Genomic DNA, 21,548 nt, shown 5'->3' with positions numbered 1-21,548 from the left:
AGTAGAGGTCTTGCTGCAAGCCATGGAGAATCTGTCAGATTCCTGTCCGAACGCTCCAGAAGCCGATGAGGGTGTTAGGTGAAGGACGAACCCTAACAAAAGACAGTCAAGTCATTCCTAAACTACTAGAGCTCCCGATGGAAGCATTGCAATCTGGGAAGATCGCCTTCCATGTGCTGTCTGGTTTTTCCATAGGTGATTCAGTGTTGAGAACTCAAGTGTCCGTTCTAGTCTGGAGACCACATGTGGTGCTTCGTTGGGGACAGTGGAGTCACAAGCAGTGTCTGATACCCATATGTCCAAGTGAGTCACCAGTGTCACCATCTTCTCCACCAGGTCAGCTAGTCTCTGCCTCTCTGTGTGCTGGCGTCTCCGCAATAAGGGAAGCGGAGGCAATGTCCGCACACAGTCCCGACCATCGTACTAATGATCTGCCTCCAAGAACTTCACCGCCGTGTAGACATGCCGTCTTGGAGACCAACCTGAAGATTGACCCAGAGAAGGAATCTGCAGTTTCTAGGTGGTCTGGTGAAGGGAGCATCAAGGCGGTGACATCTTCTAAGTCTCTGCAATCCATCAACCCGGCAGAGGAACTCCTGATAACAATTGAATCCTCTGGTGTGGTAGCTGATCTCAACGAATTGAGAGAGACTTCCCAATGCTCAGTTCCTGGTATTAATAATAGTAGTAATAATAATCTTTATATAGCGCCAACATATTCTGCCGCACTTTACAGGTTTAACATTATCAAACACAACAGTCATAACTAACAACGTTAACAATGCAATAATTAAAGCAAAATAAGCCGACCCTGCTCGTGAGAGCTTACAATCTACAATGAGGTGGGAAAGATAAAAGGTAGAGGTGTGTATTTACAATGATGGTCCAGCCATCTTCAGGGGGTGGGGGATAGATGGAAGTAGTGAATGGCCTACACATGCACACTTCCACTACTCCCACTTCATCCTATGTTGAGGGTGGCTTGATGGAGAGAAGCATCCTAGTTGTGAAGATGTGAGAGCTGTCGCTTTTCTTCTTATGTGCAGGAGAAGTTGTGGCCCTGAACAGAATTCGTTGGAGTCCGCGATGAGGTGTTTGATAGCAGCTGTGTGGTGTGCCGCTATTAGCGGCATGCCACTGCCTGGGGGCCCTGGTGGAGCATGGGCCCTAGGTAGCTGCCTTGTCTGCCTGCCCCTAGCGCCATCCCTTACTGAATCTGAAGTTCCAGGTTCTAGTGCAGCCAGTCGTGAATCTGAAGTACCTGGATCTAATGCAGCCAGTCCTGAACCTGAAGTCCCTAGTCCTAGTAAGATCAGTGCCTGTACATGTATTCCATGTCTCCAGTCTGCTAAAACCAGTCTCCGAACACTAAAGCCGCATCTGCAGCACTTGAATTCTGAAACTGCTTTGGTGGTATTTGAATCAGTACTGTCTCTCCGTGTGTCATGTCGGACGCTGTTCGGACCAGGTCGTTCGACAGACAGCGGTAATTCCGCTTTTGACCACTATTTGCTCATTGGCGTTGGCTGGATTTTGTCTAGCTGTTTCGGGGTTAATTTACCTGTTCCTCGGATTGGAAGCTGGGCCATGCCCATTGCCTTTAAATAGTTCTCCTGATCATTGGGCGTCGCCGATTATAGCTTCTGTCTTGTGCGTTATCTCGGTCCGGAGTGGAGAGCTGGTTGTTGGAGATTCGTTGCTGGTGGTGTATTTTCCTTAGTCTTATTTACTCCTTCCTATATTTGTATTTATTTTGCCCTGCACATTTATAGTGAATTCCTGTGTGACTGCGGCGTGGTGTATATTTTCCTTTATCCTTGTCTGTGCTAACTGTGGGTATTGGTGTATTACCTCTTCACTGGGTGGTGGGCGGTTGGTTTCAGCCTAGGGTTGAAACAGGAGACAGGGCGAGGGTCGAGGCCTGGACATGCACACCATCAGTGTAAACTCCAGGTAGAGGGTCAGTCAGGATTTCCCTAGTCTGAGGGAAATTGCAGGGGCCCGGGTTAATAGCTCTCGCTCACCTAGTCTCCCCGTGACACCGTGTCAGTAATTTTTCTGCCTGAGGATCCTGATCCTATTAGTTTGAACAGAATCCGAGTTCATATCCATGTCTGCATACCTTCAGAAGCTGCAGTACCAGGAACTGCCTAGGAGGTTGAAAGAGCATCGCATGCTTGAAACAAAGTTGTTTATCCACAATTTTGGAAAGGTGCCAACAATTTTGTCTGATCCATTTTGGGGATTTTATGTAAAATTTTGTCCAATTTGCTTTTTCCCTCTGTTTTGTGTTGTTCCAATATACACAAATGAAATAAACATCTGTATAAAAAAGTGTGTAATTGCATTAATGTCTGAGAGAAGTACTTCATTATCTGGAACAATTTCAAGGGTGCCAACACTTTAGACCATGACTGTATAAGCAAGGCCACTGTTTTTTGTGTAGGAAGTGAGAGGCAGTGAAAATCCAGGTATAATAGCATGTGTAATAACATATGCCAGCTCTTCTTGGATTGGATACGACCTTTATTAGCAATTCCTATGAAGGTTAAAGAACCTCTGAATAAATGTTAAACCTCTCATCGGCAAGCAATCAATTGCTGCATTTCTCTTGTAAAGTGGTAAATAGCCAGACACTTAACTGAATTGTGTGCTATATGCTTATTTTTATATTTGCAGTACACGTGTGCATCATCTCACGTGTCTTTTCTTTCCTCTTCCCCTGCTCCTTGTACTCACCCGCATTCAGTCTCCATAGCAACAATCCTGTCGTCTGCATTTGGTTGCTTTAAAACGAAAGACCTCACTGAACACGAATTTATTAGACTGTATATACTGTGGCATCCTTCTGAGTTAGTTTGCTTTTGGTTTGCCCCGATGTTGTCTCTGTATCTGACCCGATCTTCCTATGTATTCTGGCTACGCCAGTTTGTGTAGGCGGCTGCTACTTGTAGTACACTCTCTTGGTCTTGACCCCTAAATCTGTCTTGTCTTGTTTCGTTTTGATTTGGGTTTTTTTTTTTTGTTACAATCTGATGACAATCCTTGGCTTTTTCCCCTGACTTTGCCACTGTCTCTGCTCTGGACAGTCTTGGCAGCGTGCAGCTGCCAGTCAGTGATTGCTTTAGGTTCAACTGACATGAGAATCCGACTGAAAAATTCTGGTCCTTAGGTATTAGGGAGAGTTCTTAGACTCCTCTCATTTTCTCCAAACCGATTGTAGTTCAAGGATCTTTTATTCCAAGTGATAATTGTAACAGTATATTCCTGACAAAGAATAGACGCTGCAGTGTGTATGCCATTATACAGACTTCTGGGATTTTTTTTTTCTGGGATGGCTTCCAACTCCCATCTTGTCCTCTACTCTGTAGTCCAGCAAATTGCCACTGTTACTACATGGATCTCAAAGAATAGATGCTACAATGTATATGCCATTATTATGGAATTTTTTTTGGGGGGATGGCTTCCAACTCCCATATCGTCTGCTACTCAGGGACTGTACAATACTTCTAGTATAATTTTTTACAGTTTAGTGGCATATATTATCATGAATTAGTTGGTTTTGCTGACCCAGGTGTGCCCAGTCGCATAAAAATTGGTTAAAACTGCTAAAAGTAAAAAAATAAATACAATTGTGCAACTTTGAGGTTTTTTTTTTTTTAAATGGGACATTTTAATTTTTTTTTTTACACCAGAATCCTGGCAAAAACACTTTGATGAATCAGGGAATATATGCTATACTAGATTAATAAGAGACAAGCACTTCCATTCAATGGTTCCATCAGTTTTAGGGGAGAAGTATTTAAAGGCTGATCCAACTTCAGAAGAAATGCCTCAAGACAAGGAAATGATGCCCAGTAGTGTGTGTGGCCTCCACTTGCCTGTATGACCTCCCTACAATGCCTGGGCATGCTCCTGATGAGGCGGCGGATGGTCTCCTGAGGGAACTCCTCCCTGGCCTGGACTAAAGCATCCGCCAACTCCTGGACAGTCTGTGGTGCAACATGACGTTGGTGGATGGTGTGAGACATGATGTCCCAGATGTGTTCAATTGGATTAAGGTCTGGGGAATGGGCGGGCCAGTCCATAGCTTCAATGCCTTCATCTTGCAGGAACTGCTGACACACTCCAGCCACGTGAGGTCTGGCATTGTCCTGCATTAGGAGGAACCCAGGGCCAACCGCACCAGCATATGGTCTCACAAGGGGTCTGAGGATCTCCTCTCGGTACCTAATGGCAGTCAGTCTACTTCTGCTGAGCACATGGAGGGCTGTGCAGCCCTCCAAAGAAATGCCACCCCACACCATTACTGACCCACTGCCAAACTGGTCATGCTGAAGGATGTTGCCGGCAGTAGATCATTCTCCAAGGCGTCTGCAGACACTCACGTCTGTCACGTTCTCAGTGTGATCCTGTTTTCATCTGTGAAGAGCAGAGTGGTGAATTTGCCAAGCCTTGTGTTCTTTGGCCAAGCATCCTGCAAGGTGTTGGACTTTGAGCACAACCCCCATCTGTCGACGTCTGTCACTCAGACCATCTTCATGGAGTCTGTTTCTAACCATTTGTGCAGACACATGCACATTTGTGGCCTGCTGGAGGTCATTTTGCAGGGCTCTGGCAGTGCTCCTCCTGTTCCTCCTTGCACACAGGCTGAGGTAGCGTTCCTGCTGCTGGGTTGTTGCTCTCCTACGGCCCCCTCCACGTCTCTTGGTGTACTGGTCTATCTCTTGGTAGCTCCTCCAGCCTTTGGACACTACGCTGACAGACACAGCAAACCTACTTGCCACAGCTCACATTGTTGTGCCATCCTGAATAAACTGCACTACCTGAGCCGCTTGAGTGAGTTGTAGATTCCATCTCATGCTACCAAGAGTGTGAAAGCACCTCCAACATTCAAAAGTGACCAAAACATCAGCCAGAAAGCATTGGTACTGAGATGTGGTTTGTGGTCCCCACCTGCAGAACCACTCCTTTATTAAGTGTGTCCTGATAATTGCAAAAAAATTCCATCTGTTGTCTATATTCCATTTGCACAACAGCATGTGAAATTGATTGTCAAACAGTGTTGCTTCCTAAGTGAACATATTCTGCTGTTTAAGTGCTCCCTTTATTTCTCTGAGAAGTGTGTGTGTGTGTGTGTATATATATATATATATATATATATATATATATATATATATATATATATATATATATGTATATATATATATGTATATATGCATACACATACTGGGTGGGCCATTATATTGATTCACCTAAATAAAATAGGAATGGTTGGCGATATCAACTTCCTGCTTGTGGCATATTAGTATATGGGAGGGAGGGGGAAAACTTTTCAAGATGGGTGTTACCATGGCAGCCATTTTGAAGTCGGCCGTTTTGGACCCAACTTTATTTTTTCAATGGAAAGAGGGTCATGGGACACATCAAACTTATTGAGAATTTCACAAGGAAAATAATGGTGTGCTTGGTTTTAACATAACTTTATTTTTTCATGAGTTATTTACAAGTTTATGACCACTTATAAAGTGTGCTCAAAATGCTTTCCATTTTGTTTGATTGTCAATGCAACCATCTTATCCCACTCTTGACACACTGATAGCAACACCGCAGAAAAAGTGCTAGCACAGGCTTCCAGTATCCGTTGTTTCAGATGCTGCACATCTCGTATCTTCACAGCATAGACAATTGCCTTCAGATGACCCCAAAGATAAAAGTCTAAGGGGGTCAGATCGGGAGACCTTGGTGGCCATTCAACTGGCCCACGATGACCAATCCACTTTCCAGGAAACTGTTCATGTAGGAATGCTCGGACCTGACACCCATAATGTGCTGGTGCACCATCTTGGGTGTCAGGTGTAAAGCTGCAGTAGCATCGTACGCAGTGAAGAGGCAGTGACCCACAAATTCAAACACAAAAGTCTCTTTTAATGTGTTTCTTCACAGCATTAAAGTCCAGTTCACATAAATGCATATAACTTCAGTGGAAATTATCAGTGACCAGTTTACACCTGGTTCAAAGCAATAGATATCACATGGCTTTAGATTTGCGGTCCCTAAACAGGCCAGACTTCCCTTGTCCAGTTTCCCTGGGTGACCGCACGCCATCTCACAGTCTCTATACGTCTCCATACACACAGCCTCATATGTTGCAGACACTACTCACGCCAGCCCTCCTCTGACTAGTTCTCGTGGGTGTCCTGCATCGCTGTATTACAGTCTCTTTACAGACTCTTTACTCACACAGTCGTACACAGTTCAGGATATCCTCCGGATAGCAGCCGGGCACCATATCCACCTGTTTGCAATCGTTACACATGCTAGTCATCTTTCGGGCACAGGACATCCACCTCCAGGCACAGGACTGTCCACATCCGAGACCAGTACCATGGACGACTTGCATCTCTGTGTACGCTGCGGGTGCCAGGCTATTCAGCTGCCCTGGGTGCTGGCTCTGCTGGCCTCCATGCACTCTGCATACCAGCACACACCAGGCTGACACTGACGTGCACCTCGCACACCTGGCCTGACACCTGACCCCTGACCAGACACCTGACACACCCATACCCCTTACTGCAGGGTTTTTAAGCACACACCAACCTGTGGCCTTCAGCCACATGGAAAACCCAGACCGGAAATCTGTGACACTCATGCACACCTATGGACTTCATCCGTCTGCATGCACATTCTGAGGAGAACAAACAGCGCCCCCTAGCTGTATCAGAGGCCACAGCCTCACATATCCTCCCCCCCTGTTCATACCTGTGGGGTTGAACACTTGTTACCCCGTATGGGCGCGAGATAATAAGGCATCCGTATGACCTTGTGACATCCCCGCCCAAAACAACGTTTTCAGTTTCTCCTGCCAATACCTCTAGGGGGAAGTATCGGAATTACACTCTGACCCTAATTTGGCGACCCCTATGGCAAGTATCTCAATACTTTCAGGTTCTACGCCCAAAACAGTACATAAACACATTCTCTGCTGCAACTGCAGCGCCTCTAGCTGCTGCTGCCAGAACTGCAGCTCCTGCTGTGCAGACTTTGTGGACCCGCCGATCCACAGCAAATCTTCGTAACCCCACGAGTTACCGCCAGAAGCTTTCAATCTTCATGGCCCCGCTTAGCCACAGCAAGCTGTCTTGAGAAGAAAAAAAAAAATTCCAGCCGACTTTGCACAATGCTATGCAGCACGCTTTGGGGTATGCCTCAGTTCACACTGCCCGCATTCTCCACCATATGTAAAGTTGCAGTAGCATCGTACGCAGTGGAGAGGCAGTGACCCACAAATTCAAATACAAAAGTCTCTTTTAATGTGTTTCTTCACAGCATTAAAGTCCAGTTCACATAAATGCATATAACTTCAGTGGAAATGATCAGTGACCAGTTTACACCTGGTTCAAAGCAATACATATCACATGGCTTTAGATTTGCGGTCCCTAAACAGGCCAGACTTCCCTTGTCCAGTTTCCCTGGGTGACTGCACGCCATCTCACAGTCTCTATATGTCTCCATACACACAGCCTCATATGTTGCAGACACTACACACGCCAACCCTCCTCTGACTAGTTCTCGTGGGTGTCCTGCATCGCTGTATCAGTCTCTTTACAGACTCTTTACTCACACAGTCGTGCACAGTTCAGGATATCCTCCGGATGTTTGCAATCGTTGCACATGCTAGTCATCTTTCGAGCACAGGACATCCACCTCCGGGCACAGGACTGTGCACATCCGAGACCAGTACCATGGACGACTTGCATCTCTGTGTACGCTGCGGGTGCCAGGCTATTCAGCTGCCATGTGTGCTGGCTCTGCTGGCCTCCATGCACTCTGCAGACCAGCACAGACCAGACTGACACTGACGTGCACCTCGCACACCTGGCCTAACCCCTGACACACCCATACCCCTTACTGCAGGGTTTTTAAGCGCACACCAACCTGTGGCCTTCAGCCACATGGAAAACCCGGACCGGAAATCCGTGACTCTCATGCACACCTATGGACTTCATCCGTCTGCATGCACATTCTGAGGAGAACAAACAGCGCCCCTAGCTGTATCAGAGGCCACAGCCTCACACAGGTCAGTGCATTCCTACATGAGCAGCAGTTTGAACACAATTTACTAATATGTCACAAACAGGAAGTTAAAATCACAAACCATTCCCATTTTATTTAGGTGTATCCATATAAATGACAAACCCTATATGTAGGTATGTATGTATATACACTGCTCAAAAAGTAAAGGGAACACTTAAACAGAATTTAACAAGTAAATCAATATTCTGTGAAATCAAACTGTCCACTTAGGAAGCAGCACTGTTTGACAATCAATTCCACATGCTGTTGTGCAAATGGAATAGACAACATATGGAAATTATTGGCAATTATCAAGACACACTCAATAAAGGAGTGGTTCTGCAGGTGGGAACCATAGACCACATCTTAGTACCAATGCTTTCTGGCTGATGGTTTGGTCACTTTTGAATGTTGGTTGTGCTTTCACACTCATGGTAGCATGAGAAGGACTCTACAATCCACACATGTACAGCTTACTGTACATGTATTTAATTAATAAAAGATTTTTTTTTTTTTAAATGGTGTGGGCTCCCATGCATTTTTTGTAACCAGCAGAGGGAAAGCCGACAGCTGGGGGCCGAGGTTTTTATAGCCTGGGAAGGGGGTAATACCCATGGAGCTTCCCAGACTATTAATATCAGCTCACAGCTTTAAAATCAGCCTTTACTGGCTAATGAAATGGGAGACCCCCAGAAAATGACATGGGGTCCCCCTATAATTAATAACCAGCAAAGGCTATGCAGCTGCCGGCTGATTTTAATAGCCTAGGAAGGTGTCATGGATACTGCCCCCCCCCCCAGGCTAAGAACATCAGCTCTCAGCAGCTCCAGAAAAGGCGCATCTCTAAGATGCGCCAATTCTGGCACTTATCGTTGCTCTTCGCACTTGCCCTGTAGCATTGGCAAGTGGGGTGATAGCTGGGGGGTTGATGTCACCTTTGTATTGTCCGGTGACATCAAGCCCTGAAGTTAGTAATGGAGAGGCGTCAATACGACTGCCCCTTTACAAACCCAATAGTCACATTGTATGAAAACACAGACACCCAGAAAAAAGTCCTTTAATTGTAAGAATGACATAGACTCCTTTAATATATCTTAATTAAACCATACTTACGACCTCGCCCATTCCCCTGATGCCCTCGTCATCTGCAAAAGAGTTAAAACAAACAACAATATTCCTCACCTTTCCGCAGAGATGCTGCTAATCTATTTTTCCCACGACAGGTCCAGCTCTGCTACATCTAGATGGCAGGTTGCATGATGCGACCATACAGCCTGTCATCCAGCAAAGGCACTGAGCACCGTGTGCTCGGTGTCTCTCTGTGAACTACTATTCCCTGTCTGAGGGCACTGCGAGTGTGAGAAAGTTCTCCTGCTCGCGGTGCCGTCAGACATGTCCTGCGAGTTCACAGCCAATGAACTCACTTCACTTTTCTGACATCAGTGAAAGCGCTGTTGGAAATTTTCCCACGGCGCTCGCATTGACGTCAGAAAGGTAAAGTGATCAGGAATCAATCCAGAACTACAAAGAAGGACCTGGTCAATGACCTCAAGAGACCTGGGACCACAGTCTCAAACATAGCTTTCAGTAACACACTACGCCGTTATGGATTAAAATCCTGCAGGGCATACAATGTCCCCCTGCTCACGCCAGCTCATGTCCAAGTCTGTTTGAAGTTCACCAATAACAATCTGGATGATGCACAGGAGACATGGAAGGTCATTTGGTTAGAAATTTTTGGCATCAACTCCACTCGTTGTGTTTGGAGGAATAAGAAGGATGAGTACAACCCCAAGAACACTGTCCCAGCCACGAAGCATGGTGTGGAGTCATCATAGATTTGGGTTGCTTTTATGCAAAGTGGACAGGACAATAGCACTGTATTGAAGGGAGGATGGATGAGATCGTGTATCGAAAAATTGTGGCCAACTTCCTTCACTCTGTAAGAGCATTGACGATGGGCGATTGCTGGGTCTTCAAGCATGACAGTGACCCAAAACACACAGCCAGGGCAACTATGGAGTGGCTCTGTAAGAAGCATTTCAAGGTTCTGTAGTGGCCTAGCCAGTCTCCAGACCTGAACCCAATAGAAAATCTTTGAAGGGAGCTGAAACTCAATCTTGCCCAACGGCAGCCCCAAAATTTGGAGGAGATCTGTATGGTGGGTGGGCCAAACTCTCTTCTGCAGTGTGTGCAAACTTGGTCAAGAACTACAGGAAACATCTGACCTCTGTTGTAATTGCAAACAATTCTGTAGCAATTATTAAGTTCTGTTTTTATATTGTATCAAATACATATTTCATGCAATAAAATACAAATTATGTAAAAATCATACAATGTGATTGTTTTTTTTAAGATTATGTCTCTCACAGTTTAAGTGTACCTACGATAAAAATTACAGACCTCTCTATTCTATGTAGGTTGGAAAATATTGAGGCTTTGCATAAATTTTATGTATACATCAATAAAAATTTTATAATTTTAGAACATGCTTGTAATTGTACTTCAGTAACCATAGAAACAAGTGAGTAAAAAGTCTAAAAACACTGAAGCAGCAAACAATGTGAAAAACAAAATGTTTGAGTCTCGAAATTTTTGGCCACGATTGTACATTATGGAGTTATGCAAACAGTAATTCCCTAATATCTTATTTGTAAAATTTACTCGCACCCATACTAAATAAAAGACATAACTTTTTAGTAAACGATACATTGCATTTAAAATTTTGACAAATGAGCCCCAGACAATTCCGCTCCATTTGCTTCTTATTTTGCAGTAGCAACACAAACCGGGAAGAGGCGGTATTACAGCGGAAAACTGCAGCTAGTGCACCTCCACCACCAAGTGAGGAGGCCGTGTCTAGCAGTTCTGATGATGACTCTGGAACAGATAAAGAGGATGAAGGAGCTGTGTCTCAGCGATCTACACCTGTAAAAATTACAGATGTCGGTGACAACTCCAAAACAGCAGAGGTAACTTGGAAATTATGATGGAACAAGCTAACTTTAGCAATGAGGCCAGTGTCCTTATTTTATGCATTCAATAAATTGTACAGTAGAGAATAGTTGCCTAAAAATGTTGTATGCAAAAAACATTGACCTCCAGTGAAGTATATTAAAGGAAGGTGCCCTCAAAAAAATTTGTATTCAACAATTGAAAAAATGTAAAGAATTAATGTTTACATTTTGTTAAAAAATATAAATTGTTTATAATTTAGTAAAATATGAAAAAGGATTTAAAAATGTTTGGTGTTTCAACTTTTAAACACTAGGGGGAGCAGCTGCTGAAATTTGACACAAAAACCTAGTGTACAACTAGCTCACATTACTGCACTGCAGTAATTATGGGCAGAGTCTGCTGACGTGTGTGATATCTTTTCTCCTCCCCTCCTGGGTGTTTGCTGAGGGATAAGAGACGATGATATTCAGGAACCCAGTGAGCAGCCATTTTGTTGGTGACTGCAAAGTTATACTGACAAGTAAACAGTCACCGAGGATGGCAGGCAGCAAGGATTCTGTTAATGGTGCTGCTCGCTGTATCATAAACTGGGGAATAAACATGCACGCTCACACACAGGAAAATACACATGCACTCCCACACACAGGAAAATACACATGCACGCTCACACGCAGGAAAATACACATGCACGCTCACACTCACACACAGGAAAATACACATGCACACTCACACACAGGAAAATACACATGCACGCTCACACACTTGCACGCCCAGATACATTTACGCCCACACACATGCATGTTCACACAGAAAAATACTAATGCACACTCCCACACATGCACGCCCACACACATGCACGCTCTCACATGAAAATACACATGCACGCTCACATAGGAAAATACACATGCACACTCACACAGGAAAATACACATGTACGCTCACACATGCATGCTCACACACATGCACGCTCACACACATGCATGCCCACACACAGGAAAATACATACACATGATCACACACAAGCAAAGCATGCTTTCACACACGCTCACACAGGAAAATACACATGCACGCTCTCACACAGGAAAATACACATACACGCTCTCACACAGGAAAATACACATGCATGCTCACACACATGCACGCTCACATATATTTACTCCCACACTCATGCATGTTCACACACGAAAATACTCAGGCATGCCCACACACATGCAGACCCACACACAAGCACGCTCTCACACATGAAAATACACATGCACGCTCACATAGGAAAATACACATGCACACTCGCACACAGGAAAATACACATGCACGCTCACACACACGCATGCTCACACACAGGAAAATACACATATACGCTCACACACATGCGCGCCCACACACAGGAGATAGTGCACGCTCATACACAAGCACGTTAACACACACACGCTCACACATGAAAATACACGTGCATGCGCACACACAGGAAAATAATAATAATCTTTATATTTATATAGCGCCAACATATTCCGCAGCGCTTTACATTATCATCACTGTCCCCAATGGGGCTCACAATCTAAATTCCCTATCAGTATGTCTTTTAGTGTGGGAGGAAACCGGTGGAAACCCACGCAAACACGGGGAGAACATACAAACTCCTTTAAGATGTTGTTCTTGGTGGGATTTGAACCGAGGACTCCAGCGCTGCAAGGCTGCAGTGCTAACCACTGAGCCACCGTGCTGCCCCATACACATGCACGCTCACACATTCACACCCACACACATGCATGTTCACACAGGAAAATACACACACATGCACGCCCACACACATGCACGGTCGCACACATGAAAATACACATGCACACTCGCACACATGCTCTCTAACACAGGAAATTACACATGCATACTCATACACGCACGCGCACACACACGCATGCTCACACACAGGAAAATACAACATACTCTCACACACATGCACGCTCACACATGCACGTTCACACACAGGAAAATACACATGCACACTCACACACATGCACACTCACAAAGGAAAACACATGCACACCCACACACATGCACGCTCACCTGCACACTCACACAGGAAAATACACATGCACGCTCACACACATGAAAATACACATGCATGCTCACACACACTCACATGCACTCTCACAAACATCCACTCTCATGCACATGCACACTCACACACGCACGCTAACACACACGCATGCTCACACATAGGAAAATACACATACGCTCACAACCATGCATTTTCACACACAGGAAATTACAGATGCGTGCACACATGCATGCTCATACATACGTAAACTAATACACAGGAAAATACACATATACTCTCACACACATGCAGGCTCACACACAGGAAAATAAACATGCATGCTCACACACACTCACATGCACTCTCACAAACATGCACTCTTGTATACATGCACGCTCCCACACACGCTAACACACGCACGCTAACACACAGGAAAATACACATACGCTCACACTCATGCATGCTCACACACAGGAAAATACAGATGCGTGCTCACACGCATGCTCACACATGCACACTCATACATACATACACTCATACACAGGAAAATACACATATACTCTCACACACATACAGGCTCACACACTGGAAAATACACATGCATGCTCACACAGGAAAACACACATGCACACTCACATACATGCATGCTCACACAAAGGAAAATATACATGCACGCTCACACACAGGAAAATACACATGCACGCTCACACACAGTAAAATCTATAAGAAAAATAAAGTATAATGACCCCTCTAGCTTGGCACACATGCCCCTTCCAGCCAGCCTGGACTACATGGCTTTCCCCCTCAGCCAGCCCTACATACATGGCTCCCCCCACTGCCAGCCTGGGATACATGGCCTCCCTCCTCCCCAGCCAAACTGGCATACATGGCCTCCCTCCTCCTCAGCCAACGTGGCATATATGCCCCCCAGCCAGCCTGGCATACATGGCCCTCTATCTATACTATGCATAGGGAAAAAAAAAGTTGTACTTACCTTCCCTCCTCTCCCACGAATTGCTGCATCCTGTTCAGGGCACAGCAGTGTGACGATCTCCCTGCTCTGCTCTGAACGGGTCGGCAGTAAGCAGTGATCGCAGCCTGTACTGTAATACTAGTTACAGGCTGCTATCATCGCTTGCTGGCATCTTCTCAACGTCACCTCCTGTCATCGCACGCACTGAGCAGTGTGTGCCATGACAGGGGAAAATAAAGCCCACAACAAACAACAGGCTTCAACAAAATGGCCTGATCTCCTCCCACAGATGTGACATGGACAGCCCAGGGGACATGCCCAGGTCACAGGTAAGAGGCAGGAGAAGCGACTGCAGTCTCTTATGCCCATGGCTGCCATAAGTGAGGTGTGTAAGTGTCGTGACCAGACACTTACGCCCCCACCGATGAAAATGGCAGCCCCAGTGGCAAGAGTAAAAGTTAATAAATAAAAAGCTATTAAAGTAGTTAATTTAATTTTGTATTAAAAATAATTGATTATATAATCAATAATCATTAATACGAAAATTAAAATCAAGGCTCCTTCCCTTTAATAATGCACTATCATTGTGAAGCATTGTTGTTTTTCATCATTTGGATATGACACGTTATAAAAACATTGTTTATTAGGTAAAGTTGTGGTGGTATGGATGTTTTTAAATGTTAACCCTTTTTTGTGCAAGGCTCCTGATTTCTAGAGGTATCCCTTCTAATCACAAAAATGCATTAGAGCACGAACTTATTAAGTAATAAATAGGTTAAAATTTGTTTTAGGTTTCTCTGTCCTGTAGTGTTGTACATATGTGTATCTATCTTTTTTCAAACCTTTTTAAGAAGTACAGTGGGTATGGAAAGTATTCAGACCCCTTTACATTTTTCACTCTTTGTTTCATTGCAGCCATTTGGTAAATTCAAAAAAGTTCATTTTTTTCATTAATGTACACTCTGCACCCCATCTTGACTGAAAAAAAACAAATGTAGAAATTTTTGCAAATTTATTAAAAAAGAAAAACTGAAGTATTCAGACCCTTTACCAGTATTGAGTAGAAGCACACTTTTGAGCTAGTACAGCCATGAGTCTTCTTGGGAATGATGCAACAAGTTTTTCACACCTGGATTTGGGGATCCTCTGCCATTCTTCCTTGCAGATCCCCTCCAGTTCCGTCAGGTTGGATGGTGAACGTTGGTGGACAGCCATTTTCAGGTCTTTCCAGAGATGCTCAATTGGGTTTAGGTCAGGGCTATGGCTGGTCCAGTCAAGACTGGTCACAGAGATGTTCTGAAGCCACTCATTTGTTATTTTAGCTGTGGGCTTGTGTGTCATTGTCTTGCTGGAGGGTAAACCTTCGGCCTAGTGTGAGGTCCAGAGCACTCTGGATGAGGTATTCATCCAGGATATCTCTGTACTTGGCCGCATTCATGTTTCCTACAATGGCAACCAGTCATCCTGTCCCTGCAGCTGAAAAACACCCCATAGCATGATGCTGCCACCACCATGTTTCACTGTTGGGATTGGATTGGGCAAGGTGATGAGTATTGCCTGGTTTTCTCCACACATACTGCTTACAGTTATCAGCAAATAGGTCTATCTTTGTCTCATCAGCCCTTAGAATCTTATTTCTCATAGTCTGGGAGTCCTTCATGTGTTTTTAGCAAACTCTGTGCTGGCTTTCATATGTCTTGCAGTGAGCAGAGGGTCCGTCGGGCCACTCTGTGATAAAGGCCCGACTGGTGGAGGGCTGCAGTGATAGTTGACTTTGTGGAACTTTCTCCCATCTCCCTACTGCATTTCTGGAGCTCAGCGACACTGATCTTGGGGTTCTTCTTTACCTCTCACCAAGGCTCTTCTCCCATGATTGCTCAGTTTGGCTGGACGGCCAGGTCTAGGAAGACTTCTGGTGGTCCCAAACTTCTTCCATTTAAGGATTATGGAGGCCACTGTGCTTTTAGGAACCATGAGTACTGCAGAAATTCTTTTGTAACCTTGGCCAGATCTGTGCCTTGCCACAATGCTGTCTCTGATTTCCTTGGCCAGTTCCTTTGATCTCATGATTCTCATTTGGTCTGACATGCACTGTGAGCTATGAGTTATGAGTTATTATATAGACAGGTGTGTGCCTTTCTAAATCAAGTCCTATCAGTTTAATTAAACACAGCTGGACTCCAATGAAGGAGTAGAACCATCTCAAGGAGGATCACAAGGAAATGGACAGCATGTGACTTAAATATGAGTGCCTGAGCAAAGGGTCTGAATACTTATGACCATGTGATATTTCAGTTTTCTTTTTTAATAAATATGCAAACATTTCTACATATCTGTTTTTTTCAGTCAAGATGTGGTGCAGAGTGTACATTAATGAGAAAAAAAAAATAACTTTTTTGAATTTACCAAATGGCTGCAATGAAACAAAGAGTGAAAAATGTAAAGGAGTCTGAATACTTTCCGTACCCACTGTAAAGGAGTAGTCCACTAGTGGCATAACCTCTTTGCAATCTCTACCATTTCCTACATGTAAAATAATAACAGCGTACACTCAGGGCCGGACTTAGCCCAAAAGGCGCCCTGTGCGAGACTGCAGGACGGCGCCCCCCCCCCCTCCAAACTTTGAAAGAAAACAATAACTCTTTAATATTCACAACAACACGTTTACTTAGAAAACTTGTGTTTCCCTGCAAAACACTTGAAGAAACACTAATATTGCAATAACGGGAATTATAAAGTGCTTTAAAGCGGACCAAAAGGAAAAAATGACGCTTGGTCCAAAGCCATATGGGCTGACAGCCAATCAGAGTGCAGAGCGGCGGCCTGCAAGGCCAAACACCGCCACACCATGACCAGATGACATATTACCACCACAGTGATCGAATAATATCAAATACAAGGAACGAATACCACAACATCATGACCAGACCACATATTACCACCACATAGTGACTGAATACTACAATACTGATCAATAATAAAAAAAACCACAATACTATCACCATAAGTGCCATTATACACAGGAGATCTGTACTTAGTATGCAGCGTCTGTGTATAGGTAATACAGTGATCACCGGTGACATACACAGGACCTCAGTATATAGTATACAGTGTATAGTGTCAGTGTATAGGTAACACACTGACTCACCAGTGACATCTCTAGGTGAAGTCCTTCATCTTTAATCCCGCACAGACCGCCATCACTTCATCCAGCCAGGACTCGTCTCTGCAGGAAATAACACAGTTATCTCGAGTTCCACTTGCAGAACACATTACTTAATTTTCCCAACTTCTACATTACACCACATGAAGAAGGCGACATAGTGTCACTCTACACAGTAATAGGACCGCCCCTCCATTTAAAACAGTATACTCAAAAAATAAAATAAATACATCACTGCAGTAATAATATCCCTTAATTAGCCCCTATGGTAATAATATTCGCCATCCTGGCCCCCGTGTGTCTCATTCCTGGCGTCAGCCATATATTCTCCCATCCTGCCCTAATGAGTATCTATCCTGCCCCATATGATCTTCCCATCCTGCCCCATCTGTCTCCATCGTATCCATCCTGCCCCATCTGTCTCCAATCCTGCCTCCAGTGTCTCCAGTCATGACGCCATGTCTGTCATCCTGCCCCGTGTCTCCATTCTGCCCCTGTGTCAAGCATTCTGCCCGTGTCCAGCATTCTGCACCAGTGTCCAGCATTCTGCACCAGTGTCCAGCATTCTGCACCAGTGTCCAGCGTTCTGCACCAGTGTCCAGCGTTCTGCCCCAGTGTCCAGCGTTCTGCCCCCGTGTCCAGCGTTCTGCCCCAGTGTCCAGCATTCTGCCCCAGTGTCCAGCGTTCTGCCCTCGTGTGCAGCGTTCTGCCCCAATGTCCTTTCTGCCCCCCTGTGTCCAGCTTTCTGCCCCCCCCCTGTGTCCAGCGTTCTGCCCTCGTGTGCAGCGTTCTGCCCCAGTGTCCAGCTTTCTGCCCCAGTGTCCAGCGTTCTGCCCCCCGTGTCCAGCTTTCTGCCCCAGTGTCCAGCGTTCTGCCCCAGTGTCCAGCTTTCTGCCCCAGTGTCCAGCTTTCTGCCCCAGTGTCCAGCGTTCTGCCCCAGTGTCCAGCGTTCTGCCCCAGTGTCCAGCGTTCTGCCCCTGTGTCCAGCGTTCTGCCCCTGTGTCCAGCGTTCTGCCCCAGTGTCCAGCGTTCTGCCCCAGTGTCCAGCGTTCTGCCCCAGTGTCCAGCGTTCTGCCCCAGTGTCCAGCGTTCTGCCCCAGTGTCCAGCGTTCTGCCCCAGTGTCCAGCGTTCTGCCCCAGTGTCCAGCGTTCTGCCCCAGTGTCCAGCGTTCTGCCCCAGTGTCCAGCGTTCTGCCCCAGTGTCCAGCGTTCTGCCCCAGTGTCCAGCGTTCTGCCCTCGTGTGCAGCGTTCTGCCCCAATGTCCTTTCTGCCCCCCTGTGTCCAGCTTTCTGCCCCCCAGTGTCCAGCTTTCTGCCCCCCTGTGTCCAGCTTTCTGCCCCCCTGTGTCCAGCTTTCTGCCCCCCTGTGTCCAGCTTTCTGCCCCCCAGTGTCCAGCTTTCTGCCCCCCAGTGTCCAGCTTTCTGCCCCCCAGTGTCCAGCTTTCTGCCCCCCAGTGTCCAGCTTTCTGCCCCCCTGTGTCCAGCTTTCTGCCCCCCAGTGTCCAGCTTTCTGCCCCCCAGTGTCCAGCGTTCTGCCCCAGTGTCCAGCGTTCTGCCCCCCTGTGTCCAGCTTTCTGCCCCCCTGTGTCCAGCTTTCTGCCCCCCTGTGTCCAGCTTTCTGCCCCCCTGTGTCCAGCTTTCTGCCCCCCAGTGTCCAGCTTTCTGCCCCCCTGTGTCCAGCTTTCTGCCCCCCAGTGTCCAGCTTTCTGCCCCCCTGTGTCCAGCTTTCTGCCCTGGGCCCCCCCCCCGATCGCCGCTCTCAATAAAAAAAAAAACAAAACAAGTTCTGCTTACCTGACCGCGATCCTGCTCTGTCTGGTTATCGGTGGGGGCGGCCATCTTCCTGAGGCCGCGCGTGCGCAGGTGGAGTGCTCTGCTGCCTGGGGCTTCAGGAAAATGGCCGCGGGATGCCGCGCATGCGCAGATGGAGATCGCGGCGGCCATTTTTCTGAAGCCGACATGCGAACAGGTAAATTCTGCGCCGCCGGCGACCCGCCCCCCGCATTGTGCCGCCCCCCGCATTGCGCCCCCCTTCCTACGCCACTGCTTGGCGCCCTGTGCGGCCGCACAGGTCGCACAGGGCAAAGGCCGGCCCTGCGTACACTCACCAATGGCGTTGACGCATTCCAAATATGTTGTTGCCTGGTCTCCCGGAGCTCACATGACATTGATATGTCAAATGAACCCTCTAGCCAATCAGAAGCCGCTTTGTTCTCCTTTCCTTTGAACCAAACTGATACCTGGGAGAAGTGAGAACTGCTGCTGCTTTCTGACTTCCGTCTAATGTCAGTTTTGAAAATAAAGTGATAGCTGATTAGTTGCAAGGCTTGAGTGACATAACCGTGTCAATTGAGCTCTGGAAGACCATTTGCTAAAATAGCTGTGGTTATTTTACATATGGTAGGGGAAATATAGTGGTTGGGAAGCATTTGTCTGAGTTATGGACAACCTCTTTAATATTTCAGGTATGCAATAGGGCAGCTAAACTGTGAGCATCTCTTCCAATTGTAAGGCCAGAAACCCTGATTCTAGCGATATATCTCTTACTGAGCTGCTACTGTTATTTTGGTAATAGTACTGAAAATAGGATATATAGTCCCATTTGAATATATATCAAGATACTAGTAAATTTTAGGGGAACCACAAATAAGTCATATCCTGACCATTACCACCAAGTAGAACAATAAGGCTACTTTCACACTTCCGTCGGTATGGACCCTTCGCAATGCATCGGGCCGACGTACCGACGGACGCTGTGAAATAACTGCAAGACGTGGGCAGCGGATACAGTTTTACAACGCATCCGCTGCCCATTCTGCAGTCCGGGGAGGAGGGGCGGAGTTTCGTCCGCGCATGTGCGGTCGAAAATGGCGGACACGACGCTCAAAAAAAGTTACATTGAACGTTTTTTTGTGCGTCGCGGCCACCAAAACACGACGCATCCGTTGCACGACGGATGCGACGTGTGGCCATACGTCGCAATGCGTCGCTAATGCAAGTCTATGGAGAAAAAACGCATCCTGCGGGAAACTTTGCAGGATGCGTTTTTTCTCCAAAACGACGAATTGCGTCACGACGCAAGTGTGAAAGTAGCCTTAGTGGATATTCCAAAATTGTCTCACATTAAATTGTCTTTTTTGATGCAAACAAACAGACAGAAAACCCATAAAAAAAACCCTTAATGACCATTAAAAATCACAGTGTGGATACAGGTTAGATAGAGGCATATTGTTATTCCAGATGGCACTCTGAATAATAGAATGGCAAGACTAGGTACTTATTTATAGATATAAAGACTAAGGCTGCCGTCACACTAGCAGTATTTGGTCAGTATTTTACATCAGTATGTGTAAGCCAAAACCAGGAGTGGGTGATAAATGCAGCAGTGGTGCATATGTTTCTATTATACTTTTCCCCTAATTGTTCCACTCCTGGTTTTGGCTTACAAATACTGATGTAAAATACTGACCAAATACTGCTAGTGTGACGGCAGCCATGTAGTATATAGTCATATACTAGTATATAATAATAATTAGTGATGAGTGAGTGTACTCATTGCTCGGGTGATCTCCGAGTATTTGTAACTGCTCGGAGATTTAGTTTTCCTTGCCTCAGCTGCATGATTTGTGAGTATTAGTCAGCTTGATTACATGTGGGAATTCCCTAGCAACCAGGCAACCCCCACATGTACTCAGGCAGTCTAGCAGCAGTAAATCATTCAGCTGTGTCAACAAAAACGAAATCTCCGAGCAGTTACCTATACTCTGAGACCACCCGAGCGTGCTCTGGAAATCCCGAGCAATGAGTATACTCACTCATCACTAATAATAATAATAATATTAGTAATATAATAGTATTTAGTGCCTCACAAAAAGCAATACCAAACTAAGGTAGTATTACAGAGCATATAATAGTGCCCAAACACACAGGTTTAACCTTGCATACCAATATAGCCCCTAATCACAGAAGGTAACCATTGGTGGGGGGCAACTAACACCTTCCGATCTGTAACTAAACATCATCACGTTTTCTCATCTATACACAAGTCTCTGATACAGCTTTCAGTGGGTTCAAAACACCAGCCATACGTAGCTTCATAGTCTCTGACCCTATCTGCACTACATCCAGATGTCATCTGGTCCATTAATGAGCCTGAAAGCTTCACCTGAAGCTTATTGAGGACTTAGCCAAAACCAATACCACAGAGATGAAGCAACAGGTCCCACTAACAACCTACTGTACCTTCCACTCCTCCTAAAAAATAAGGACCAGAACTGTTTCACTAAAACATCACAAACTAGTATTGCTGATAAAACCAATTTTCTTAGTTTCCTTTATCCCAC

At 45.8% G+C, this 21,548-nt stretch overlaps 1 protein-coding gene across 3 annotated transcripts in view; it reads left to right on the top strand.

Annotated features, from left to right (window-relative positions):
- FIG4 (FIG4 phosphoinositide 5-phosphatase) overlaps positions 1 to 21,548 on the top strand; it is a 613,672-nt gene that overhangs the window by 456,685 nt on the left and 135,439 nt on the right. For all 3 annotated transcript variants that reach the window (XM_077289568.1, XM_077289569.1, XM_077289567.1), the window contains one exon: positions 10,853 to 11,048. In XM_077289568.1, coding sequence (XP_077145683.1) covers positions 10,853 to 11,048 — 196 coding nt within the window. The remainder of the gene's footprint in view (positions 1 to 10,852; positions 11,049 to 21,548) is intronic.

This window comes from Ranitomeya variabilis, chromosome 2, assembly GCF_051348905.1.
Source record: "Ranitomeya variabilis isolate aRanVar5 chromosome 2, aRanVar5.hap1, whole genome shotgun sequence".
Classification (NCBI taxonomy): Eukaryota; Metazoa; Chordata; class Amphibia; order Anura; family Dendrobatidae; genus Ranitomeya; species Ranitomeya variabilis.
This window is presented reverse-complemented; position numbering and strand designations above follow the sequence as displayed.